The sequence below is a fragment of the Podarcis bocagei genome (genome assembly GCF_964188305.1).
Source record: "Podarcis bocagei genome assembly, chromosome: 13".
Classification (NCBI taxonomy): domain Eukaryota; kingdom Metazoa; phylum Chordata; class Lepidosauria; order Squamata; family Lacertidae; genus Podarcis; species Podarcis bocagei.
This window is the reverse complement of record NC_138138.1, coordinates 32,956,851-32,984,249: the sequence shown is the minus strand read 5'-3', so window position 1 is coordinate 32,984,249 and position 27,399 is coordinate 32,956,851. Positions and strand designations below refer to the sequence as shown.

Sequence of the window (27,399 nt, the reverse complement as noted above, 5' to 3'; positions counted from 1 at the left end):
TGACAGTTTTGCCACACACACCTCTCTAGCAGCGATGACCAAAATAGTGTGGGTAGTGTGTGGGTAGACACACATTTGCTTGCACTGTTTACTGACAAGCTCCCCCCCCAATTCTCACCCCACAATTACAGGAATCACTTTTGGGGTTTGGTATAATGCAGAACTCACCCATTCGGGTATAGTGGCACTCTGAGGTAAAAGTTTTAGGATAGGTAGCAGTTTAGGCACAATGACCCAACCTCCCATTTTATCATAAGGTGGCCAGTTATATTTCCCACCTTCCATTTTCCTATTGTGGCACAGAAGTGGCCCCCCTCAAAGCTCCCGTCCAACTAATCTCTGCCTTTCTATCACAGGGAGTGGGGCAGGAAGCAAGCAAAGAGATAACCTCCTTTTAAAGAAACATATCTTTTTTTAAATGGAGGGGAGCTGTTTAGGGGGAACCAGCAACGTAAACACCAGAAAATGCAAATAAAACACTTCCCCCCTCAGCAGCACATTAGGAAGTGGAGGACTGGGGGAACAAATGTGTGAGAAATAAAGGAGTGAGGGGAGAATTGGGGAGAGATAGGGGTAGGGAGGAGAGAATGGGAAGCATAATGAGGGGAAAGCAGAAGGTGCATGGAAGAGGCCAGCCATGGAGCCCCCTGGCCTAGTGATTCCTGCCTAGGAATGGGGGAAGAATTCAATTCAGTTTGTATTTAAAGGGGAACCTACCAAATTCATGCTTTCTGAAACAATGTGAGAACCACAGCACGGGCATCCTTTGAAATTCACACTGCTCCAAATTTTGCCATACAGTTCTCCAGACAAATAATGTGTACAAAAACGCTAACACTGAGGTAAAGTGTGAATAAAAATACATATATATTAGTGAAGATAACATTAGAATGTTCTTTGATGCTGTCCTGGCTTCTACTTTATGGGTTTCCTTGTCCTGGGCTGGTTGGCTGCAGCTGCCCAAGCCAAGCAGTCTCTGAGGGCACAAGAAAGCATTCCTGCCTCAGGCATGGTCAGTCAGGGACAGTGTTTTCCTGGCAGGTGAGGAAGTTTGAAGAGAGCCTTGGAGTAACAGTGCCTTCTATATTTGTAGTGTTGCAGTGAGAAAATGGCAAGTTAAATTTCTTTTTCCAGCTCTCCATATGATATTACTCCTAATCAATTAAAAAAACAAGTTATCAAAAATGTCCCAATGTACTTGATAAACTACTGAGTACAATCTGACATGTGGACAACATATCTGGAGAGTTGGGGCAGGGGTCAGATCCAATCCTTAGAAAAAAGGACCCCTTAGGTAAACTACCTTATGTTCTTCTAACTGATCCTGAACAAATCTTGTCATCCTCATCCACACTGGCTGGATCTGATGAAAGTTGAACTGCTGCAACATGTGGAGTGCCACAGCACAGTGTCTACAATTTGCAAATGTGCACACTGGCCCAGAAAGCTCTCTGTTCAAACACAAGCTACCCATCATAATGACAGGTGGTTTCTGCTAGCATCTTTTCTCAGTTACAAACCAGTTTCATCTGTGTCAGAGGGAGTTCTTGCAAACAAAGGTATTTGTACAATAGCTGGATGATTAATATGTAACTAATCCTTAAGTTTTCCTGGTCAATGTTCAAGTCATGTTGCACATTATGATCTCTCTACTCTCACTTTCATTTGTGCCACAACAACCTGCGTGTCAAATGCAATTCTCATTTCAGTAGCTGAGGACTGAACTTTGCGATTACTTCTAATGATCAAGAAAAGGTACATTTCCTTTGTTGCTTTTCTCTTTCCAAGTAATATGAAAATGGGTGATATATGGTTTAAAAGTGGGGTGGGCAGTGAGCAGTTCATGAAATATTTTTGGATTATGACCTGTTTCTTTGTCTCCCTCCCATTATATGCAAGTTAGTTCACACACCCTTGGATATTAAATTGTGTCACTGATTGAACTTTTGCCCTCGTGGTAGTTTCTGGGACTCAAAAAACCATGGTATCAATAAGAACACCCTGCATAAAAAATGCAAGGTACATTTTTAGCACTTGACAAGGTAATAGACTGTATTATAATTCTACTGGGAAAATTGTTAAATGTGGTTATGGTTACATACTCTGGTTGTATACGCATCACTGCCTTAAAATGCAGCTATGTCATTCTTTTTCTCATTTCCGTTTGAAGCTGGTCTGAGGGGAAAAAACATCAAAATGCAGCTTTCCATGAGGAAGTTCAGGGTAGATCTATAATGTGGTTAATGTTTCATGTACACGGCTTTTCACACCATCTGTGGGAGTGCACTGGCTGCAGAGTACGGTAATCAGAAGTGTGCACTAGCCTTGTTGCACTAGTTGTGTCAGTGACCTCTTGTTTGTAAAATGGGTTGTGTTTGTATATTTTTGCTTATACAGTGATACCTCAGGTTACATATGGTTCAGGTTACATACGCTTCAGGTTACAGACTCTGCTAACCCAGAAATAGTACCTCCAGTTAAGAACTTTGCTTCAGGATGAGAACAGAAATTGTGCTCCGGCGGCATGGCGGCAGCAGGAGGCCCCATTAGCTAAAGTGGTACCTCAGGTTAAGAACAGTTTCAGGTTAAGAGCGGACCTCCAGAACAAATTAAGTTCTTAACCTGAGGTACCACTGTACTATTTTCTTAAAAGATGGAGATGACTGAGATTATGGTGGTGATTTTATATAAAAAAAGCTTTCCCCACCTTTCTTATAGCAGTTCATCCTCAGTGAAAGGTCAGTCCCAGAAATTTTTGATCCCTCTGAAGCAGCCCGGTAGAAAGGCAGATAGCCGTGGTAGTTACAGTTATACAAAACAGGTTAAATGTGCTCGTCCTTAATTTTGAATCAGGTGGGCTGTTTTTGCATTTGCATGTTATTGGCACATATTTATTTTTGCTGGCATTGTTGCTTTTATTTCAGATCAGAACAGTGTGAAGAGGAACAAGAGACTTGGTTCTCACGGAATGTACAATTTTTGCTTCCTTCTGTGCTGTAATCCTGGGAACAGCAATGTCTTTATTAGGTAAAAGGTTCAGAGAAACACCAGAAATGTGCTGTGTTGTCATAGACTTGGTAAAGTACTTAAATGCAGGCTATGAACCAGAACTTCATATGTGCTTGAGGCTCCTCTTGCTTCATAGCAATATTCACATAAACATATCCAAAACTTGTGCTTATACAGGTCTCATTTCATCTGAAGAAAAAGCAGCTGCAGTGTTTCACATCACAATCTAGATTATGAGGGGAGGGAACAGGACTTGCCAACTCCTTCCCAATCAGACCTAAAGGTGTTTTTTGCAGCATCTTCAGGAACAAACAGCACCAATGGGAGGGGTGGAGACTCAAGGATAAACTGTTTTGAAGTCCTTGATCTAGAGCACATTCTGGATTATTTACATGGCTGCATTATTTACAGAATTTTTTAAAAAAGTCATTTTGAACTTTTTTTGGGGTAAAAAAATATGAAGAACACAGCCTGAAAAGAAATATCTAAGGCAAGACTTTTCCTACAGCCAACCATCAGCAAGTTAGAATTAGTGAAGAGGGCAAGGATCTGGAGCTCAGCTCAACAGACAGATAAAACAAAACTGTCTACAACTGCTGGCCACAGCAACTGAAGCCAATTGCAGCAACTGCAATAAGATAGGCCCACAATACCTCACAAGACTGCTCTGCAACTCATATGGAGTCCACATATCACAATGGGCCACAAGACACCCATTCTGATAGGGCCTTCCCATACTTTGAAAAGGAATTGAACCTGGAGCTGAGTGCATGCAAAACCCATTTTCTACCACAGGGTGTTGTAGCAGGATTTTAAAGGTTTCTATTGGTTATGAAGAATTCACTCACTATACCCGCCCCCCGTTTAAGAGCATCACATAATGAAGAAGCACAATTTCTAAATACCTTAAGTCTCTCTGCTTCAGGTAATGAGGACTACTCTGTCCTGTGTGGGAGAGGGGGGTGGCACAGCTTATGGCATGTGTAAAACTATATTAAATAGTATTTGATGTGATTAAATAAATCATGTAAGTGACAAATTGCATATTAAAACATATTTTAGGGAAAGTAAATACAAAAATATTTATATTAGGGAGATTAATGTACAAAATTAGATTATACTAGGCCAGCTTTTATAAGGAAAAATATGTATATTAGGAAAAACGCACAAGAATTTGCACAAATTTGTGTGCTGATTATCTATCTATATATCTCCAGCTGTCCAAAACAAACTGATGAGAAAATGGGCCAAAGGGGAGATTAGAGAAATGAGAAATGAGAAACTAAGAGAAAGTGAGTCTGTCCTTAGCCACGGTCCACATATTTAAACATGCAATGCCCCAAAATGTGAGACATGGTAAAATCTATTGGGATGAGCATGCTAAGTCCTCAGCAAAGACATTTGCTTCTGCTTGGGCCAAGCTGTTATACTGTGTTAACTGTCCCATATAACTGATACACTGAAAATGAAAATATGGGGCAATGCAGCCTAGAAAGATGTGATTCATTTACTACCTTCTTTGTTGTGCTTTTAATATTCTGTTAGGAGCTGCACAGAGTGGCTGGGGAAACCCAGCCAGATGGGTGGGGTATGTATAATTAATAAATAAATAAATAAATAAATAAATAAATAAATAAATAAATAAATAAATGTTATATTAACTTCTTTGACATTTCTGTTTTGCAGGAAACTCTACCTCAGATTGCTATGCTTGGAACTCTGTTTCCTGGGCACTGCTTGCAGTAGCCATCATAGCTATTCTTGCTCTCATTGCCATGTTGATTTGTTTCATTAAAGGTAAATATATGTTTGATAAAAGCAGTGGGATTTCTTCAATTTCCCCTTTGTTTACAGGTGGGAAATCATGGTTAGGTCTTTAAGTTTAGTTTCAGAAGTTGTTAATGAACCCTCAAAATGACGCCATAAATGTTTCAGAGGGAGAATGCAGAGTTATTCACTATGAGGAAATTGCATCTTCTTTTAAAACTTGCCTCTCTCTTTTTTAAAGGTGTTCTGAAGCTGGGGGCTGGGATAGGAATTCCTATTCCAGTTCACTTATTGGTTTGCCAAAATGACTCCCCTCGCAAATATCTTGTCCCTTTCATTCATGTTGCATTGCGAGCTTGGTCAAAATGCTTCTCAAATTTGGCTGAACCTCTGCAGCAAAATGAATGAATATGAAATATTTCAAGAGAATAAGGAAACACTTTTGTTTTAGGTGTATTTGTGTCATCCACTGTTTCTATGATTTTTAAAATGTATCAATGACTCATACTTCAAAGGACCCAGTTTTGCAAAATATTGTAAGCTCCCACTCAGTTCCATTTACAAATAAGTATCTGATCTCCCTGTTTGGTATTTGTTTCTGATTCTCCCTTAAGGAGCTTTGTGGCTCAGTCCCACTTCGCCTTGTTGCCCCTCCCTTACACCTACAGTCCACATATCCCCCAGGCTGAATTGCCTCTCCCAGTTCAGCTCCTTGCTGAAGACAACCAAACGACAGGCCTGTTTGTTCCCTTCAGCTTTACAAACTCCAAGGCTTGTGCCTGTGCATCTGCACAACCCTCATCCTTGGCTATTTTGAGGCAGGTTGGGCGAAGGCTGAGGGGAGGAATAGGATGGCCAACCTGTCTTTTCTCTACCACTTTTGGAGAAATGTGCCTCCCTTTGCTCTTCTGCATTTAGACTACCAGGATTCTCAGATGTGGCACACACTCTTAAAAATATAGCATAATAATAGCTACCTTCTCATCCTGTGTTAGTAATGGAAACCATAGAGCCTATTTTACCCATAAACATGCATTGCCTTTCTGCGTTCCTTTTCCAGAGAAATGTAAGAATTCACAAAGTAGATATGGTGAAGAAAGCAGAAGAATAATACCAGGTGAGGTTCCTGCTTGAGTTAATCGAATGATGTGCTTCTGGATATTTATGCATGTACATTTATGCTTTAAAGCACTGAAAACCAGCACTGCTGTACAGTGATTAAAGCTAAAGCAAAGCTGTGCATGCAAACTTCCATTCAGATTTGAAAAGAAAGTACCATTACAAGGAAGTGTTATAGGGAAAGGAGGATTAGTCCTGAAAAAAAGGCAGAGGAATTGTTGTGGTTAGGAAGGGGGCTGGGGGTGAGCAGGCAATGATTCAGATGCACCCGATTCAATCTCCCCAGACCAACGTTGTGCGTCACAGTACCCCTTCTGAACCCAAGTCCTCTCAGGCATTTTAGTGGTGATGAGGGAATTTCCCCTTGCCAATGAAAGGAACTTTTGTGGAGGGAATCGGATGGTGTACAGCACAGGACATATTATCCTCCCAGCTGAACTGCCTCTCTTGCTTCTGCTCCATACTGAAGACAAGCAAACCACAGGCCGGTTTGTTTTCTTCAGCTTTATGAATTCCTAAGTCCAGGCTGACTGAGGGCTTGTACCTGTGCAGCTGCACACTCCTCAATTTGAGCCAGGTTGGGGCAAGGCTGAGGGAAGGAATAGGAGGCCTACCTGTCCTTTGGGAGGACAAAAAGCAAAACTGATAGTAAACAATATAGTAACAGAAGATATTGAAATTACGAAAGGTACAAGACAAGGGTGCCCACTATCACCATTATTATTCAAATCAGTACTGGAAGTCTTTCTAAGGACAGTAAGGAGAAATGAAAAAATAAAAGGAATTTCAGTCAGTCGGAAGTAACATAAAGTGAAAGCCTTTGCAGATGACTTGGTATTAACAATAGAAGAAACATTAACCAGTGCTAAAGAAGTATTAGAAGAGATAGAACAATTTGGGCATGTAGCAGGTTTTTAATTGAACAAAAAGAAAACTAAAATGGTAGTTAAAAACATGAAACAAGACTTGGTGGATATGTTGCAGCAACAGATCTGTATAGAAACTGTCAAAAAAGTTAAATATTTAGGAATATGGTTAACATATATATAACATAAAGAATATAGACCTTTTTCAGAATAATTATACACCGGTGTGGAATGGAATTAAAAGAGATCTTGAAGTATGGGGAACGATTTCTGTCATTAAAATGAATGTGCTACCAAAGATGTTATTTTTATATCAAGCAATTCCAATAATCAAGGGGGCAGCAATTTTTAAGGAATGGCAGAAGATGGCAGGGGAAACAGATGTTAAAGAAAGAGGAGGCTTCACCCTGCCAGACTTGAAATTGGATTATGAAGCGTCCTGCCTCTATTGGTTAAAGGAATGGATGTTAGAAAATACAGATCTGTTAGATTTGGAGGGTTATGATAATAGATTTGGTTGGTTGCTTTGGTTGGTTGCTTATTCTTGGTAACCATATATTCCGAAGATCTCTATTTGAAATATGGGATAGGTATAAAAACCTATTACAACGTAAAACACCGTGGTGGGTTTCCCCATTAGAAGCGATGAGTGTGAAAAAGACAAATATGAGTAAAAATTGGGTCACATATGAAAAATTAATACAAAAGGAAGGAAGTAAATGGAAACTGAAACCCTATGAAGAGGTTAAAGGATACGTGAATGATTGGCTGCACTATCGCCAAGTCGATGAAATGATTAAATAGGATTTGAAGGAAAGAGGATTTGATGATAATAAATCAAAATTTGAAATAGAAATATTGTATAATGATTATAAAATTTTGTCTAAAATGTATAAATTGCTGCTCAAATGGCATTTGAAAGATACAGAGGTAAAGTCGGTTATGATACATTGGGCCAAAGATTTTGGGTATAATATACAATTAAAAGATTGGAAAAACTGTGGAAAGAAGGATTAAAATTTACAGCATGCAATGCTTTGAAAGAAAATGTGATGAAAATGATGTATAGGTGGTATATCACCCCTGTGAAATTAGCTAAAATGTATAAAATAGAACTTCCACTTGAGGCGCCGCAGAAGATGGCTGACAATACCATCGCTCCAGTTCCCATGGGGTAATTAGAGGCTGAGATGGGACTAATCAGCCTCCCAAATTCTTCCCGGTGTAAGGGAAAATGCAGTCTCATCTGCCCAGTAAACCACCCCCAAGTTCATAAAGAAGAAGGGGGTGGGGGCACTGGATGGAAAGCCCCCGAGGGAGTTCGGATCTTCTGGATGCTGTCCCCACGAGCGCACCAAGTTCCATTACTTAAGATGAAAAATTGGATTTAAGTTTTGGACATGCCTCAAGTGAGGAGGGGGAAATTAATCTGCCAATTAAGCCAGCCACTGAGATGCCAAAAGAGACGGAGTGGAAGAAGGATAACATCTAAGTTGGTATGTTGGAATGGAATGGAAAGGGGGGGGTGGTTAAAGCCTTTTTTACTATTATACTCTGATTTATTATAATACTTGGCAACCCCCCAAAAAAGAACCATTTACATTATTTATAGCAAATGAGATGAAAATATAAACTGTGTGGCAATAACAATATTATTTAATTAAAGCTTCTGTTTTTTGAATTGCTTGGAAGAAGATAAAAGACCCTCCAGATACTGATTTTAGAAAGAAGCAGGATCTCGTTAGCCACCGGAGAGACTTCAAAAAACTTTGGACGGGTTCTTAGTAATTGGGAAGCCCCCATTACGAAATAAGACCGAGCTGCACAGTTATAAATAGTCATAGGGGGAGGTGAGCTCTTAATAATAATTTTTTTTATTTATATCCTGCCCTCCCCAGCCGAAGCCAGGCTCAGGGCGGCTAACAACAATATGCATTATATCTGTATTTCAAGTCCGATTTGGTAAATCTCCCCTGAAAAGGCTAATATTTGATGCAACCAGTCTGGGAAAATTAATGAGCAAATGCCTAGATTTGATTTCATCGGAACTGAGAGAGGATGGTGTCTTCCAGCAGCGAAATGACTTTTGGATTGATTCGGCATAAACACCAGCGTGTGAGGAGATTCTGCAACATCACAGAGCGTCATACATGAAACCCGCACAGAAACATATCATTGCTTATTTCAACTCGCTTGTGGAAACAACTCAGAGGCCATGAAAAAAGGAAGGTTAACAACAGGAAGATTTAAAGGAACTATTGGAAAGACTATTCAAGGCAGTAGAGATATGAGATGATCAGAGCCCCCCCCCCCCCGAACTTGAAGCATGGGAAGTCCCAACAAAAAAAATTATAATTTAGGCAGAATATTTGGACTGTTTGATATGTATTTGTATAATTTGTAACATTAAATGTGATTTGATTGGATTGTTAAAATGGGAAACTTAATAAAAATGATTTTTAAAAAAATGTATAAAATAAGTAATAAATGTTGGAAATGTACAGAAAAAGAAGGAACTTTTAACCACATGTGGTGGGAATGTAAGAAAGTGAAACACTTCTGGGAGATGATATACAATGAGATGAAAAAGATGTTGAAATATACATTTGCTAAAAAACCAGAAGCCTTTTTACGTGGCATTGTAGGGGAGGATATAAATAGACAGAATTGTAAGTTGTTTTTATATGCAGCAATGGCAGCAAGAATATTATTGGCACAAAAATGGAAGCCAGAAGAATTACTGACGAAAGAAGAATGGCAAATGAAATTAATGGACTGTGCAGAATTAGATAAATTAACAGGAAGGATTTGAAACCTGCAGGACCAGAGATTCTTCGAAGACTGGAGTAAATATCTGAACTATTTGAAAAGCAATTGTAATAAACAGATTACACTAGTAGGACTGCAAGAAGTTCTGTAAGGAGGATTATGTGAAATATTGTAAGGAAGACTATGAAGAGAATTATTAGTTAATGATAATTAAAAGTAATAGAGAAATTAAGAAATGCAGAACAAGTGATAAAGAACGAAAAATTTTCAGAGGTTGTTTACGGAAGTCTAAAATATTGTATAAGATAAGAAGTTATGTTAAATGACTGTTGGAAATGATATGTTAAAAAATGAATTAAAATTGTGTGTGTGTGTGTGTGTATGTATATGTGTGTGTATATATATATATATATATTTGCTTTCGTAGATTTTCACGGGTACAGGAATGTAGGTTTTGGTGTCTTCGGGTGTCTTCCCGTGTAAGAGTTGGGGTGTCTAGGCGACGTTTCGACGAGGTCTCACTCGTCATCTTCAGGCTGGTGCTTTCGGCTTCTTGTTACTAGAACAGAGCAGGATCTCAGTGTTTGAGTTCCTATAAATACTGTTGAGGGGGTGTGGTGTATAGCCTCCAACGTTCTGGGCAGATAGGAAGTTCCTAGGTTAATGTGCCTTTTCTTCTTTTGTTCATTAATTACTTGAGGGATATCTTGAGTGATTACTTGAGTGATATTCTGAGTACCACTTAGGAGGGTCATTAGGTGTGGATTAGTTGCTAAAGCTTTCGTGTCTTGACCTCTTGACCTTGTGAAGAGTTTTTCTGAGAAGATGGCTGTACTGCACTTAGTTGTGCTCTGGCTTGGCTTCGTGTATAGGGGCGAGCTGTGGTTTTGTGCCCTATACACGAAGCCAAGCCAGAGCACAACTAAGTGCAGTACAGCCATCTTCTCAGAAAAACTCTTCACAAGGTCAAGAGGTCAAGACACGAAAGCTTTAGCAACTAATCCACACCTAATGACCCTCCTAAGTGGTACTCAGAATATCACTCAAGTAATCACTCAAGATATCCCTCAAGTAATTAATGAACAAAAGAAGAAAAGGCACATTAACCTAGGAACTTCCTATCTGCCCAGAACGTTGGAGGCTATACACCACACCCCCTCAACAGTATTTATAGGAACTCAAACACTGAGATCCTGCTCTGTTCTAGTAACAAGAAGCCGAAAGCACCAGCCTGAAGATGACGAGTGAGACCTCGTCGAAACGTCGCCTAGACACCCCAACTCTTACACGGGAAGACACCCGAAGACACCAAAACCTACATATATATATATATATATATATATGCAGGTTTTGGTGTTTTCGGGTATCTTCCCGTGTAAGAGTTGGGGTGTCTAGGCGACGTTTCGACGAGGTCTCACTCGTCATCTTCAGGCTGGTGCTTTCGGCTTCTTGTTACTAGAACAGAGCAGGATCTCAGTGTTTGAGTTCCTATAAATACTGTTGAGGGGGTGTGGTGTATAGCCTCCAACGTTCTGGGCAGAGAGGAAGTTCCCAGGTTATTGTGCCTTTTCTTCTTTTGTTCATTAATTACTTGAGGGATATCTTGAGTGATTTCTTGAGTGATATTCTGAGTACCACTTAGGAGGGTCATTAGGTGTGGATTAGTTGCTAAAGCTTTCGTGTCTTGACCTCTTGAGCTTGTGAAGAGTTTTTCTGAGTTTTTCTGAGAAGAGTTTTTCTGAGAAGATGGCTGTACTGCACTTAGTTGTGCTCTGGCTTGGCTTCGTGTATAGGGGCGAGCTGTGGTTTTGTGCCCTGTGCCAGCCAGATCTGTGTAGGGATTGCAGGGGGGTGCAGCATCCGGAGGTGCCACTATGGTTTGGCTACTGGATGGTATCTGTAATTTATCTGTGGAGAGGGTCTGGGTTTGGGTCTGGTGTGGTTGATTGGAGATGGCGTTCTGTGTGCCTCTGGTTCTGGTGTCGGTTTTTGTGGGGAGGGCTAATTTCCAGATGTCTGGCAGGCGGGACGTGTCGTCACGCTTGTTCATGTTGTGAGGGTGTTTCTCTATCTCGATGGCTTCCATGATTATTCTCTTGTGGTGATGTTCCATGTTAAAGAGCAATTTGGAATCTGCAAAATTAATTTCGTGTCCTGTTTCTTTCATGTGTTGGTAAAGAGAGGAAGTTTTTTCTTCTTTTTTGACGGCATTCTTGTGTTCTGCGATACGTGCATTTATTCGTCTGTTTGTTTGTCCAATGTACGTGGCTGGGCAGACTTTGCAGGGTATTTCATAGACCCCTTGGTTTTCTAACTGGATTTTATCTTTTGGGTTTCTGAGGATATTGGCTATTTTTTGGTTGGTGCAAAAGGCTGTTTTGATATTGTGTTTATGGAGGATTTTGCTAATTTTATCTGTGGTGCCCTTGATATAAGGAAGGAGGGCCATGCCATTGTTTTCTTCTGTGTCTTGGTTTTTGGGGGGTGTTTCTTTTTGGATTAGCTTCGTAACCCTGTTTTGCTGGTATCCGTTGGCGATTAACACATTTGAGAGATTCTGTAACTCAGTTGTCAAGTGGTCTTCGTCAGCCAGGCGTTTGGTTCTGGAGATGAGAGTCTTGGCTACGGAGTTTATTTGTGCAGGGTGGTGGTGTGATTGTGCATGTAAGTAGCGGTTGGTGTGTGTTTTTTTCCGGTAGATAGTGTGTCCTAGGGAGCCATCAGGTTTTTTGTAGATTAGGACGTCAAGGAAGGGAAGTTGGTTGTTGGCTTCTATTTCCATAGTGAATTGTATTTTGGGGTGTAGGCTGTTGAGATGTGTGAGGAAGCTATCTAGTTTTTCCTTCCCGTGTGGCCAAATTACAAAGGTGTCGTCAACATATCTGAGCCAAAGTTTGGGTTTGTGTTCTGACTTGTCTAAAGCATTGGTTTCAAAGTGTTCCATGTACAGATTTGCGATGACCGGTGAGAGGGGTGATCCCATAGGTGCTCCTTCTATCTGTTTGTATCTTTGTCCATTGTGGATGAAGTACGTGTTGGTTAGGCAGTGGTTGGTCAGGTCCAGGATGTATTCGGGGGGATTGTATTTGTTTTGAATGGCTGTCAAGGCTTCATTAATGGGCACTTGTGTGAAGAGAGATACAACATCGAAGCTCACAAGTAGGTCATCGGGATGTAGGTTTTGCTTCTTTATTGTTTCTATGAACTGGAAGGAGTTTGTAACGTGTGAAGCGATAGATTCTGCATAGGGCTGAAGTTGCTTAGCGAGAAATTTAGCGAGATTTTGTAGAGGTGAGCCTATGGAGCTGACTATTGGTCTGAGTGGTGTTCCTTCTTTGTGTATCTTGGGGAGACCGTAGAGTTTGGGGCATCTGGATGATTTTTCTCTGGGGATGATTCTTAGCTGGATTTCTTCACTGATAGGAGAGGCTTTTATTTTGGATTTGGTGGTTTTTTCCAGATAGGTGGTGGGATCTGTTTTTATAGGTTGGTAGGTAGGGTCTTGGAGTAGATTTGATAGTTTTGCTTGGTAGTCCGATGTGTTCATCACAACAGTGGCATTACCTTTGTCTGCTGGGAGAATGATTATGTTGTTGTCTTTCTTCAGGTTGGTGAGTGCTTTCTGTTCTTCTTTGTGTAAATTGCTTCTGGGTGGTTTGCTGGAGCAGAGGATGTTGGTGACTTCGAGTCTGATTTTATTGGCTTCATCTGGGTTGATTTTGGTTAGGCTAGCTTCGACTCCGCATATGATGTTTTCCGTGGGGATGCGTCTCGGGGCGACTGCAAAGTTGAAGCCTTTGGAGAGTACTTTGGTTTCAGTTGAGGTGAGGATCCTGTCTGATATGTTATGTACTGTTTGTTTCATGGGTTGTTGTGGAGGGTGGCTGGGCTTCTGGCGTTTCTCTAGTTTGTGGAGTTTGTTGGTGTGTGTGTCTGTCTTATGTGAGGACTCTGTTTCAGCTCTCCAAACGGCTAGTTGTTTGCATTTGTCCCAGAGTGCAGGGTGGATTTTGTTACAGAGTTTGAGGTGAAGAGTGAGCAGATCTTTGTTGGTTTGGTTTAGTAGGTATCTTTTCTTATGTAGTTCGTTTCTGATTAGGGATAGTTCAGTTCGTTTCAGGATCCTTTCGGTAGCTGGGGTTTTAGAGTGGAATTTAAGTTGGAAGCATGTGGGAATTAAGTTGTTGTCTCGGCAGTTGCGTAGGAACAAGAGATCACATAAGATGGTGGCTCTTCGGATTTCTAGTTTCTCGTAGGTTCTTGTCAGCTGGAAGGTTTCCTCCCCGTAGAGGTGAGATATTTGCTTTCGTAGATTTTCACGGGTACAGGAATGCAGGTTTTGGTGTTTTCGGGTATCTTCCCGTGTAAGAGTTGGGGTGTCTAGGCGACGTTTCGACGAGGTCTCACTCGTCATCTTCAGGCTGGTGCTTTCGGCTTCTTGTTACTAGAACAGAGCAGGATCTCAGTGTTTGAGTTCCTATAAATACTGTTGAGGGGGTGTGGTGTATAGCCTCCAACGTTCTGGGCAGAGAGGAAGTTCCCAGGTTATTGTGCCTTTTCTTCTTTTGTTCATTAATTACTTGAGGGATATCTTGAGTGATTTCTTGAGTGATATTCTGAGTACCACTTAGGAGGGTCATTAGGTGTGGATTAGTTGCTAAAGCTTTCGTGTCTTGACCTCTTGAGCTTGTGAAGAGTTTTTCTGAGTTTTTCTGAGAAGAGTTTTTCTGAGAAGATGGCTGTACTGCACTTAGTTGTGCTCTGGCTTGGCTTCGTGTATAGGGGCGAGCTGTGGTTTTGTGCCCTGTGCCAGCCAGATCTGTGTAGGGATTGCAGGGGGGTGCAGCATCCGGAGGTGCCACTATGGTTTGGCTACTGGATGGTATCTGTAATTTATCTGTGGAGAGGGTCTGGGTTTGGGTCTGGTGTGGTTGATTGGAGATGGCGTTCTGTGTGCCTCTGGTTCTGGTGTCGGTTTTTGTGGGGAGGGCTAATTTCCAGATGTCTGGCAGGCGGGACGTGTCGTCACGCTTGTTCATGTTGTGAGGGTGTTTCTCTATCTCGATGGCTTCCATGATTATTCTCTTGTGGTGATGTTCCATGTTAAAGAGCAATTTGGAATCTGCAAAATTAATTTCGTGTCCTGTTTCTTTCATGTGTTGGTAAAGAGAGGAAGTTTTTTCTTCTTTTTTGACGGCATTCTTGTGTTCTGCGATACGTGCATTTATTCGTCTGTTTGTTTGTCCAATGTACGTGGCTGGGCAGACTTTGCAGGGTATTTCATAGACCCCTTGGTTTTCTAACTGGATTTTATCTTTTGGGTTTCTGAGGATATTGGCTATTTTTTGGTTGGTGCAAAAGGCTGTTTTGATATTGTGTTTATGGAGGATTTTGCTAATTTTATCTGTGGTGCCCTTGATATAAGGAAGGAGGGCCATGCCATTGTTTTCTTCTGTGTCTTGGTTTTTGGGGGGTGTTTCTTTTTGGATTAGCTTCGTAACCCTGTTTTGCTGGTATCCGTTGGCGATTAACACATTTGAGAGATTCTGTAACTCAGTTGTCAAGTGGTCTTCGTCAGCCAGGCGTTTGGTTCTGGAGATGAGAGTCTTGGCTACGGAGTTTATTTGTGCAGGGTGGTGGTGTGATTGTGCATGTAAGTAGCGGTTGGTGTGTGTTTTTTTCCGGTAGATAGTGTGTCCTAGGGAGCCATCAGGTTTTTTGTAGATTAGGACGTCAAGGAAGGGAAGTTGGTTGTTGGCTTCTATTTCCATAGTGAATTGTATTTTGGGGTGTAGGCTGTTGAGATGTGTGAGGAAGCTATCTAGTTTTTCCTTCCCGTGTGGCCAAATTACAAAGGTGTCGTCAACATATCTGAGCCAAAGTTTGGGTTTGTGTTCTGACTTGTCTAAAGCATTGGTTTCAAAGTGTTCCATGTACAGATTTGCGATGACCGGTGAGAGGGGTGATCCCATAGGTGCTCCTTCTATCTGTTTGTATCTTTGTCCATTGTGGATGAAGTACGTGTTGGTTAGGCAGTGGTTGGTCAGGTCCAGGATGTATTCGGGGGGATTGTATTTGTTTTGAATGGCTGTCAAGGCTTCATTAATGGGCACTTGTGTGAAGAGAGATACAACATCGAAGCTCACAAGTAGGTCATCGGGATGTAGGCACAGGGCACAAAACCACAGCTCGCCCCTATACACGAAGCCAAGCCAGAGCACAACTAAGTGCAGTACAGCCATCTTCTCAGAAAAACTCTTCTCAGAAAAACTCAGAAAAACTCTTCACAAGCTCAAGAGGTCAAGACACGAAAGCTTTAGCAACTAATCCACACCTAATGACCCTCCTAAGTGGTACTCAGAATATCACTCAAGAAATCACTCAAGATATCCCTCAAGTAATTAATGAACAAAAGAAGAAAAGGCACAATAACCTGGGAACTTCCTCTCTGCCCAGAACGTTGGAGGCTATACACCACACCCCCTCAACAGTATTTATAGGAACTCAAACACTGAGATCCTGCTCTGTTCTAGTAACAAGAAGCCGAAAGCACCAGCCTGAAGATGACGAGTGAGACCTCGTCGAAACGTCGCCTAGACACCCCAACTCTTACACGGGAAGATACCCGAAAACACCAAAACCTGCATTCCTGTACCCGTGAAAATCTACGAAAGCATATATATATATATATATATATATATATATATATATATATATGTAAGTCATTCTTTTCTTTCTCCCCCTGCCCTCTTTTGCAGATAAATTAATAGCAGAGAATGGTAAGTCTTGCAAAATCTTTCAGTTTTTGAACATGCAGAATCCAAGTGGCTTCCTCCATTTTGCCATCCTATGTATGTTTGCTGAGCAGCTTGGGTCTGCCCCAGAACCATATCATACCCTCCAACATTTCTCTGATGAAAATAGGGGCATCAAGTGTCTAGTTTGGTTTTGATCTGTGCAATGAATGTTGTGTCATTGCCAAACAGCCATACTTGGTCTTGACATGGCAGTTAGCAGTGCTCTCTGTCTCTATAAATCGGAAAAGAGAAAAGAGGCACTTTTGACACCAAAGACTTAAGAAAAACCACCAATGCAAGTAATGCACCCACTTAAAATATTTCCCCCTTTACCCTCCTCCCCTTCATTTTGACTCAACCTGAACCAAAGGTTCCCTTCCTCTGAAAAAGGGGTATTATATTTATTTATTATAAAATGCATATCCTATAGAGGTATCAAAGCATCTTACAACAATAAAATATACAATATGCAAATTTTAAAACATGAATTAAACATTTGACAGAAGAAGACTTCTGTCAGTGGAAGAGGTCCTTTGGGTACAAGTCTTTGTTACTAATTCTAGATTACAAACTGATTTTCTTGCAATTTGTTTTTCTTTTTTAATTTGAATGAGGCTCTTCATTTCTAAGCCATGCAAATTTTATTTTGCAGAAATCTTGAAGATTGAAAAAGGTAAGTAATCTAACATTTTGTATATTTGTTGCGAAAATAAATATTCATGAATCATAAAAAATACCACACTTGCCACAACCACTTCATTCCCCCGTTTTCTTTGCACTTAGTCCAGGAATTGACAAAAAAGGCTGTGTTCCAAAGAAGAGACACACTTCAAGCTTTTGTATTATCAAATTTTCATCAGTTTTGGACATAAAGAAATTTCAGCAGCTGCTAAATTTCATTTCATATCATATCTGTGCAGAGTTTTGAAAAAGCTATCAGTGCTGCATTTCCCTCATCTTAGAAATATATTATATTATGCTTTATATTTGTGCCTCAGATGAGTAGATACTAACTTAGGCTTTTAGAATAAATATTTTTAATGAAACATGTATTATTATAATTGTATTGATGGTGGTCCTTTGATAAATGATGGTTTATTGAACAAACAAACACAAACAAACCCCACCCACCCACAATATCCATCTACATACAGGATCTTCCAGACCTTAGTGCATGGGGTGAAAATGTTTCGAAGACAGCTTCTTTGAGCATTTAATTAAACACCATCTGAATTTGCTGCCCTAACAAGGCGGAGTTCTCAGCGGCACACTAAGCTTATGTTCAGTTGAAAGCAGATTAAAGCCCCCTTTAGACCTGCAAAGGGATGACTAAATTAGGCGCCCATGTACATAAGGATGTGGGGGGTGGGGCTTACACATGAAATCTAAAACATTTCTCCATTTACCCTCCTCCCTGCAAACCCTTCCATTTTGATTCAACCTGAACCAAAGGTTCCCTTCCTCTGATGGAAGAAGTATCCTATTTATTATAAAATGCATATCCCATAGAGGTATCAAAGCATCTTACAACAATAAAATATACAATATGCAAAATTAAAAACATAAATTAGGCATTTGACAGAAGAAGACTTCCATCTGTGGAAGGGGTTCTTTGGGTACAAGCATTTGTTACTAATTCTAGATTACAAACTGATTTTCTTGGAATCAGATAGGAGCCCATGAGCATAAGGATGTGGGGGTGTGGGGCTTACACATGCACCTCCTGACCCACCACACACTTTTACCACAGTGGAAGAAGGCTTGGGTCATACATAGCAAAGACCTATTGACATCAAAAAGATGTAACTGAGTCGAAACTAAGTTAAACCCAACTGATTTCAAGCAGTATGTTCTAAGCATGGTTAACCCATGGTGTTGATGTAGTTTTGATGGGTAGAGGAGAAATATTTTAACTGTGCAAAAAAAAAATTGTGCCTGTTTTGTAGGTTGTAAAATGAGTAAAAGTCAGTGCTTTTTTCTGGGGGGACTTAGGGATACAGTACTACGCATACCCCTAAACATTTTGTGAATCTTTGTCCATTTGTCCATTTACTGTATTTATTTACCACGATTTGAACTATAAAATGGTGATTTTCTTCAGTCAAAATGAGAGTACCCCTAAACATTTTTAAGAAAAAAAGCACTGGTAAAAGTACCCATCACATTCTTGCCAATGAAACTTTCTGTTCATTATTTTATTCACAGAATTCTCAGATGCCCGTTGCTACAGAGGTGAGGAAGATGCAAAATCATGTGCAGAATGGATATTGGGCTTCTTCAAATCATCCTATAATGGGTAGCTCAACCTGCGTACTGCCATTTGGTGATAGACTGCAAATCCCAACATCCCTGGCTATTGGTCATACTGTTTGTGGCTGACTGGAGTTTAGTCCAGATCCAAACCTACTGGACTAGTTTACTTATCTAATACTGTTTGGCTTAAGAAAAGCATGGACATATTTAAATGCACATTTTGAGGGGAAACATTTTATAAAATGTGTTTCAATAGGTATACAGGAAGGGTAGATCAATGTGAAAATGGACTGACAGGTAAGCACATGCAAAAGTGAGGATGACCATCATTAATGTGACCAGAATGTGCTTAGGGAGCATTGGAGAGAGAGGGTGAATCATGCAATGCAAAAAAATTGGATAGATATTTGTATTAGTCAGCATATCATGAAATTCTAGAATTGCAGAGTTGCAAGGGACCCTGAGAATCAGCTGGTCCAACTCCCTGCAATGCAGGAATATGCAGCTGTCTGACATACAGTTGAGAGTGTGGTCCACAGATGGGTGACTTAAAAGAGAGATGCCCACAGACCACCTTACGTAATTTATACGTTAATTTCATCTTTCACTTAGTCTGTGACTTTGAATCAAGGCCTTTCTTTTTGTTGCAGCTGATGTGATCTTGGACCCCAGGACAGCTCACCCAAAGCTAGAAGTGTCCGAAGATGGCAAAAGTGTTTGGAACACAGGAATTGTTTCTAAGGTTTCTGACTGGGAGGAGCGGTTTGACTCCTGCACATTCATTCTGGCAAAATGTGGATTTTTGGAAGGCAGACATTACTGGGAGGTGGGGATTGGTCAGAAGAAAACCTGGGACTTGGGAGTTGCCTCTGCAACCGCTTCTAGAAAGGGGGAGATCACCCTGTCTCCTGAGAATGGTTACTGGGTCATAGGATGTGATGATGGGAAAGATTACTGGGCTCGGACAGAGCATTGGACCCACCTGAAAGTGAACGGAAAGCTTACAAAATTAGGAATATTCCTAGATAAATCAGCTGGAAGCTTATCTTTTTATGATGTCTGCAGCAAAAGGAAATTGCACACTTATAAAACACTTGGTGTTGGGGAGCTTTATCCCTTCTTCTCCACAGGATCTGTGACTGCAGAGCAAGATAGTTCTCCACTAAGGATTCTTCCACTGAATTTGGAAGACTGATTGTGGGTACAGAATGGGAAAACATACCAGCTAGCCCTGGAATAGCTCAGAATTAATGAAGCCCTTTCGTTTAGCCAGGATAGTGGTATAAATCCAGGTGCCAAAAAATGAAATAAACAGAGTAGACACAATGGCATCAATAAATTCCATCATGCTCCCACATCTAAGAAGTAGAAATGATTCAAAGCATATGGAATGTGGACAAGATTCCAAGATCTACTTGAAAGGGAAACACCTTTATGGCTTCCCTCTGTAGAAACCAGTACACAAAAGAAACTTAATATGATGGAGATTTGGGGCAGATATAGAGACATACTGAGTTTTTCTGCAAACGTATACAAATTGAAAAAGTTTGAAGAAATCCAAGAATGGGTAATGGATTGGTTTCAATATGATCAAATTAATGAATAATTTAAAAAGGCGTTTATAGAATGAAGTTCTGATTTTACTTGAAGGAAAAGAAAAGCGGATTTCAAAAATGTATAAATTAATATTAGAATGGGAGACAAAGGTTGAAATGGTTAGATTAGATTAGAAATATAATAGATTTGATTATAATATTGTGGTTATGATTTGATAGGTAGAAGATAGGGTGCAGCAGAAAGAGAGAAACAACAACTTCATGGAAAATGGGGGGCATGACAACAAAAATAAAATATGAAACTGTGTTTTGACTGTATATGTTAAAAATGTTGAAACTTAATAAAATCTAATTTAAAACATAAAAATGATTCAAAGCCTTGTTGTTCCTTGTAAGGATGTATAAATAGGGAAAGTAAATTTCAGTGACTGCATAAATGTTGTATATTGTTCAACAAGGAAACTCATAGTAAATACTATTGATTTGATTACTATATTTTGAATAATAATAATAATAATAATAATAATAATAATAATAATAATTTTAGAATTGTTAAATTTAAAATGCCAAGTTTTGGGAAGGCACAGGCCCACCTGCTGTAAAGGAGGCAGACAGTTACAGGCTGCTCCGGAAAAAGCCCTTCCTTGGACCCATGGGCAGACTCGATTCCTTTAACGGAATACCCTTCACACAGGGATGGCGAGAGCGTTCTCCCATCCCTATCACCTGAACCAGAGCCTATCCGCAACCTTCCAAGTGTGACGATTTGCTACACGGCAAGCAAAACCCAAATGGCAACTGCCAATTAGCCAAGTGGGGAAAATTCCTGCTGTGCCCCTGTCCCAATGACAGACGACACACGATTACATAACAAGGTCAAGCACAAAGCCCTAAAAGTAGGGTGAGGTGGGCAGGTGTTCCGAATGCACGAGCTGAAAGAGGAAACTCTGGGTCATGTGCATGGGCATAAATAGGTCCCTCAAACCGTTTGGACTGCATCCCATTGGCCAGATTGCACCCAGCTTCGAGGGACCTGCCAATCGGGTGTTGTGGCTGACTAATCGTACCCACCCACAACACAGAGTATTGGTTTTCCAGGTCTCACTGCAATACGTGCCCTCCTTAAGGGAGGACCCAATTTATCATACAGGCCTACAGTACAGATCAGAATGCGGAAGCAACATGTGGATAGAACTTCTGCTGCTTTAGATGACATTGTAGTTTTGACAAGCCTTCAGAAGCCGTATTAGATTCTCAAGCCCTTTGGAAGAACCTCTGATACAGTCTTCTGAAGGAATAATACTTGCCATGACAAGCCAATACACTTCCCATGTTGGACAAAGTAGTGGGAATAGTGCTGGGCATTCTAGCAAGAAAAACTGTTTTTAAAATCCATTTCGACATTAAAACAAATGTTTCCCATTGCTAATTTGCTCATACTTTTAGCCATTACTGGTGTTTAAAAACCTTATTTGTAGTGCCACAGATAGAAATCAGTCGAATCCTGTTAACAATATGAGAACAATCATCCTTCTTCTTCAACAATTTCCCCCCACCTCTTTTGCCAGTCTCCTCGTCGTTAAACCATATTGGAATAGTTAACTATCCAGTTCTGAATTTACAGAGCCCATAAAGAATGAGAGATAAAACTTCAGATGACAATAATAAATGGCAATGTATTGTTTTATTATTTACTTATTTATAAAAATATTTGTATACCACTATATGACTAAATATACTGTATATATAAAATAACTAAAATAACTAAAAATATATAAAACAAACATATAGCAATCAAACATAAAGCCATACTATAAAACTCTAAGAAGCCATTAACAAAAAATTAAAACATCTAAAATGGCACTGACAATATGGCAGGATGCTTTGTTCTTGTTTCTTGTTTACCTCCAATCACCTGCTTTGATAAGGCAAGTAGCGCCACTCCTGCCAGCTGAGCCCATGGGCCGAACACTCAAAGATAGCACAATGGAGACTTCATTAGCTGAGGATGATCGAGCCACTGCTGCTCCTAGGCCAAAATAATTACGACGATGCCACCCTGCAGCCCAAGTGCTCGTGCCACTGCTGCCACTCTCCACGCCACAGATGATCCCTCTGGCACATCTTTCTGCTGTTTGTGAAGCTGGCAGGCTGGAGCTCAAAACCCTCACAGCTAATGACTTCACAATTGGTTCAGCTTAAAGTGATTTCAGCTCAGGTGTGACTATGCTCTGGCGAGGCGAGGCGAAACAAGTGGCAATGATCTTGGGCGGTGGGGGGTTGGGGGGGTTGGAAGGTGCAGGCATGGTCACGAGGTGAAAATGGGCAGATAGAACCCGACGAAGGAAAAGCAGGTAGGGCCCCAGGTGAGGTTCTTTAAAAGATGAGGGAATGACCAAAGGAAGCCTGCCTGCTCCATTGGTTCTGCCCCCCTGGCCCAGCCCATGTCCGAGCCTGCATCATCATTTGCCTATCCGGGGTACAGGCTGGGGTTCGACTCTTGATAGGTGGTGAGAGCTTATGCCTCCGCCACTGGGGCACTGATGTCACAATTCCCTTGTTGAGGCCTTAATGAAGCCTTTGCTGTCCCACAATGCTGCCATGCCAAAAGGGTGAATGGACTTGCTCTACCCAGTTTCACAGTAGAAACTGCTAGAATATGGACCGAGGCCCTGTGGCATGGGGGTGGCCATGTTACATGGGGGTGGTTTGTGTGCATGGGTGTGCATCTTGGGCATTAGCTGCTAGGGTGCAGCCCCATTCATTTTATCCTGGAAAAATGCTTCCTATTTATATCCTTAGAAGGAATTATGAACCACGATTAATGTCTGAATCTTCTCTCTATCATGTGAACTAATTTACTCATTTTCAGAGGGGTTTCTGGTGGGGAGGTAAATGGGATAACAGATGAGAAGCTGCCTTTCTGACCATCAACTATTCTCTAAGTGAATGTGCCTGAGGGTCAGAGACACTGTGGTACTTTAGCTAATGGGGCCTGCCACTGCCACCGCCACACGATTTCTGTTCTCATCCTGAAGCAAAGTTCTTAACCTGAGGTACTGTTTCTGGGTTAGCGGAGTCTGTAACCTGAAGTATCTGTAACATGAAGCATCTGTAACCCGATGTACCACTGTACATTGAATAGTTCACCAGAAGGAATGGTGTAAAAATTATACATCGTTGACTTGTAGCTGCAGCCACATCTGAGGGTGTGCCCTGGGGGAGGGGATAGAAACATGCATGCTGCAAATGTCTTGATCATTTCCATCTCGTCTGTGAGAGAAGTAGAAGAATTTGAGAGTCAAGAGTGGCAACTCCTGCTCTGCCCTGATGAATCTCTTTTGGATTCTCTGTAAGTTTGGGAAACTGGGAACGGAATTCACGAATATGGTTATTAAAAATTTCCAGGGATTGTTAGAAAACACTTAAGCCACTCCAAAAAAAACTGAAGTAAAAACAGTAGGTTAGGAGAATTCTTAAATCGTTGCTCTGCCCTTGTTATTTCTTGTTAAAACATAGTGTTAACATATTGCATGAATGTCATTGCAGGTGCTATGTTTGCAAATCACTGGTGCTTGGGTGATGACCAAGATTCAGAGCTTTGCACTTTGACAGGTGAGTTTGGACCTGTGAAGCCTGTACACACCAGTAAGTATGTAAAGAACTGCAGGATTCATAGGCGCCGACTCCATGGGGCTTGAGGGGGCTCGAGCCCCCTCAAAAAAATTTTTTGGGGGGGCTCAGCCCCCCCAATAATCTCGGGCGGGCGCCCTTCCAGCAGAGCGCCGCCGCCGTCCCCCGCCTCCTCCTCACCTGCTCCTTCGCCAGCCAGCCAGCCGCGCGCCCTAATCGGAGGCACTGCCGGAAATCCCGCGAGAACAGGGGAATCCCGACTGGCCACACCTCCCAGCCAGCCAATCGGCTGGCTGGGGGGCGTGGCTTGCCCTATTTAGGGCCGGAGCCACTTTATTTGCATATTCATGAGCTTATTTATTATTCATGAGCTTTCCCGGGCCCCCCCAATATTTTTTCTAAGTCCGCGTCCCTGGCAGGATTGTGCGTACAGCTAATAAACATGTTAAGATGCAGTATAAAAGAGCACAAAGAGAAGTGCTAGGAAAGCAAAGCAATGAGAAAGAAAATCATGCCGATAGAGCAATTCACAGAACTGCTTGAATATTCCTCCTCCATTGCAATTAAGTTTTCACTTGCTCTCTGCACTTCCTTCCTTCCTTCCTTCCTTCCTTCCTTCCTTCCTTCCTTCCTTCCTTCCTTCCTTTCTTTCTTTCTTTCTTCATTCTCTGGGTGAACTTCCTGCTCATGTTTTCTTATTAAATGCAACTTTGGCTCCTGAAGTGAAAATTATCTTCACACTTTGTGTTTGTCCATTAGAGGTTGAGCTGACCAGATTTTTTTTTGTAAAGATGGGGCTCTTATTTCATCCAGAAAGCAATATCCCCAAATGCTCAATAAATAGTCTACTCCTTGTTGAAGAATGCGGGCCAATATTCTGTTGCTGTATCCTCAGATTTTCATTCTATTGGAAACGACATAGGATTGCCTCATAAGCAGGGACGCGGACTTAGAAAAAATATTGGGGGGGGGCCCCGGGAAAGCTCATGAATAATAAATAAGCTCATGAATATGCAAATAAAGTGGCTCCGGCCCTAAATAGGGCAAGCCACGCCCCCCAGCCAGCCGATTGGCTGGCTGGGAGGTGTGGCCAGTCGGGATTCCCCTGTTCTCGCGGGATTTCCGGCAGTGCCTCCGATTAGGGCGCGCGGCTGGCTGGCTGGCGAAGGAGCAGGTGAGGAGGAGGTGGGGGACGGCGGCGGCGCTCTGCTGGAAGGGCGCCCGCCCGAGATTATTGGGGGGGCTGAGCCCCCCCCAAAATTTTTTTGAGGGGGCTCGAGCCCCCTCAAGCCCCATGGAGTCGGCGCCTATGCTCATAAGATCTTTCTGCTCATCTAACTATTAATCTTCTATACTTTAAAAAGATTAAATTGAGAGTTTACAACCCCAGATTTCTAAATAAAAATGGAGGTGGCATTAAAATGCTTTCAATAAATAAAATAGAATAGAACATTGCACGATACTTTCCACAAAAAGAAATAAATGAAGGCAGTATACCACAAACAATTGGGGGGGGGACCTGCTTCAAAAGCAATACAGTAAGATGGAATTATGAAAGTGATGTTCATTCTGTTGTGTTAATAATGGTACACTTGTCTGTTCAACACAATAAAAATACCTGGGAATTCTGCTTGCTGACATCCTAGGCCTATAAATATGGATATCATAGAAAGCATAGAAATAGTGGCAAATGTATTTTGCATTTTGGTTTGTTATATAGGAAGATGACGATATCAATCTCTCCTTTTCACATGAGAATGTTGGAGATTATCCTATATTCTAAAATAGCAGTGCGGTCGAAGCCCAGGATCTGTCCGAATAAGAGACTTTAGAGAGCCCTCAGCAGTTGCGCCTGCCCTGTGCAACACCCTCCCATCAGATGTCAAGGAAATAGACAACTATCTGACTTTTAGAAGACATTTGAAGGCAGCCCTGTATAGGGATGTTTTAAATATTTCATGTCGTGTTGTGTTTTAATTTGTTGGAAGCCACCCAGAGTGGCTGGGGTAACTCAGTCAGATGGATGGCATATAAATACATTGTTGTTGTTGTTGTTGTTGTTGTTGTTGTTGTTGTTGTTGTTGTTGTTGTTGTTAGATTTTCCCAGCTGAGTCAGGGCTGAGCCAGGGCAATGCTGGTTAAGATCCATGTTCTGGCTGAGCTAGAGATATATATCAGCATAAATCCCCACTGGTGAAACATAAGTCAGTGTAAGTGTAAAAAGGGGGTGGTAGGGACATGATGGGGCAAGGAGAGGTATGCACTTATTCCAACTGCAATCTAGCATGATCATGCGACTTAGGGCCTAATTCTCAAAACTTGGGCCCACACTCACTTGCCAGTTCAGGGATAGGGGTTACAGACAGCAACAGCCCCTCCCCACTCCCACCCCCAGCCTAACTGATTTACTGGTGTTTATGTGTGAACAGTTTCTGGTAGTCATCCCACTGTAATTCACCCTAAAGGATACTTTATAGTGTTTGGGGCTCAAGAGGCTGATTTCTGCTTCCCCACTGACAGCCTCATGGCCCTGGAAGCCAATGAATAGTCTCAGTTCTCATTCCATGTTTTATACAAAATATATCCACGTCTGCATACCTGGGAGGTCCCAGAGTGCACTGAAGCCCCTACCTTAAATGTGGGTGCCCCTGTTTCACTTTCAAATGTGTAGACTCATGAAGTTTGAAATTCAAATACAAAACAACAACAATGATAATACTTTAACAAGCCGAGTAAGAAATGAGTACATTCTTAATCTCATATAAAGTGGTTCTAGTAATATTTATATACACACACACATAAACAATATCCAACAAGTCCACGGGTCACATATATATTACACCTGCCCATAGTAAATCTTACATTAGCACATAACATGTCTGGATTTCACCAGCTGTTTAGCTGAAAGCCTTGTTAGTTACTGGGTGCACTGCATGTCATGTTACCATTGAGCAAAGGTGAAGAAAATAAAAGTTCTGAAGGAAACTTTGAGAACCATGTATCCGAAAGCTGGACAGTGAAAGGGGAGTTACTAGAAAGTCTTACACCACAACAAAAGACAGTGTGTGTTTAGAAGCAGAGATTTAAATATACTGGTAAACTATAAGAGAGTGGCACAGTTAAATCCGTCACATGGATTTAAATCAACCTTCTCAAACCTGATACCCTTCAGAAGATGTTGGACCCTGAATTCTAACCAGTGGAGAGAGCCAATAGGCTTATCCACAAGCAGGAGACTACTGTTAGAGGTATCCATCAGTGGACCTCATTGGGGAAAGTGGAGCCATCCTGCAGAGCCACCACTTACCATTTCAAGGGCTCAGGTGCTGTTCTACCTTGTAAGCAGCTAGTACACCTTGGGCTGTGCCCACATGTCCATTGTACCTGCTCTAAAGAACCCTTTGGTGGTGGCACAATGTGACATACCTCCAGGAAGAAAGCCCATGAGAATGTGACATTGTGTGCTCTTGACAGATGCCATTTCTCAATCTCAGGATCTAAGAGTAAATGGAGTTGTGTACATCAAATGTCTGTAGATGTGACATGAAGGCTGCCAACATTAACCTGGTCACATGAGAATCCCTTGCAGATGACCTTAGTGCCTAGAGTCAGACAGTCAGGTTGTACATC

At 41.4% G+C, this 27,399-nt stretch overlaps 1 protein-coding gene and 1 long non-coding RNA gene across 5 annotated transcripts in view; both read left to right on the top strand.

Annotated features, from left to right (window-relative positions):
* LOC308570564 (E3 ubiquitin-protein ligase TRIM39-like) overlaps positions 1 to 20,503 on the top strand; it is a 121,687-nt gene extending 101,184 nt beyond the window's left edge. For 2 of the 4 annotated variants that reach the window (XM_081165478.1, XM_081165479.1), the window contains 3 exons: positions 16,980 to 17,000; positions 18,533 to 18,559; positions 19,231 to 20,503. In XM_081165478.1, the coding sequence (XP_081021604.1) occupies positions 16,980 to 17,000; positions 18,533 to 18,559; positions 19,231 to 19,775 (593 nt within the window). In that variant the 3' untranslated portion in view covers positions 19,776 to 20,503. Of the gene's footprint in view, positions 1 to 16,288; positions 16,310 to 16,979; positions 17,001 to 18,532; positions 18,560 to 19,230 lie in introns of all 4 variants that reach the window. The other 2 variants (XM_081165473.1, XM_081165480.1) reach the window with 2 other exon arrangements.
* Positions 1,646 to 6,010, top strand: LOC308570597. The gene is made up of 4 exons (XR_014001200.1): positions 1,646 to 1,755; positions 2,925 to 3,027; positions 4,696 to 4,806; positions 5,837 to 6,010. It is a non-coding gene; the product is annotated as an uncharacterized lncRNA (long non-coding RNA).
* Positions 20,504 to 27,399: the final 6,896 nt, after the last annotated feature.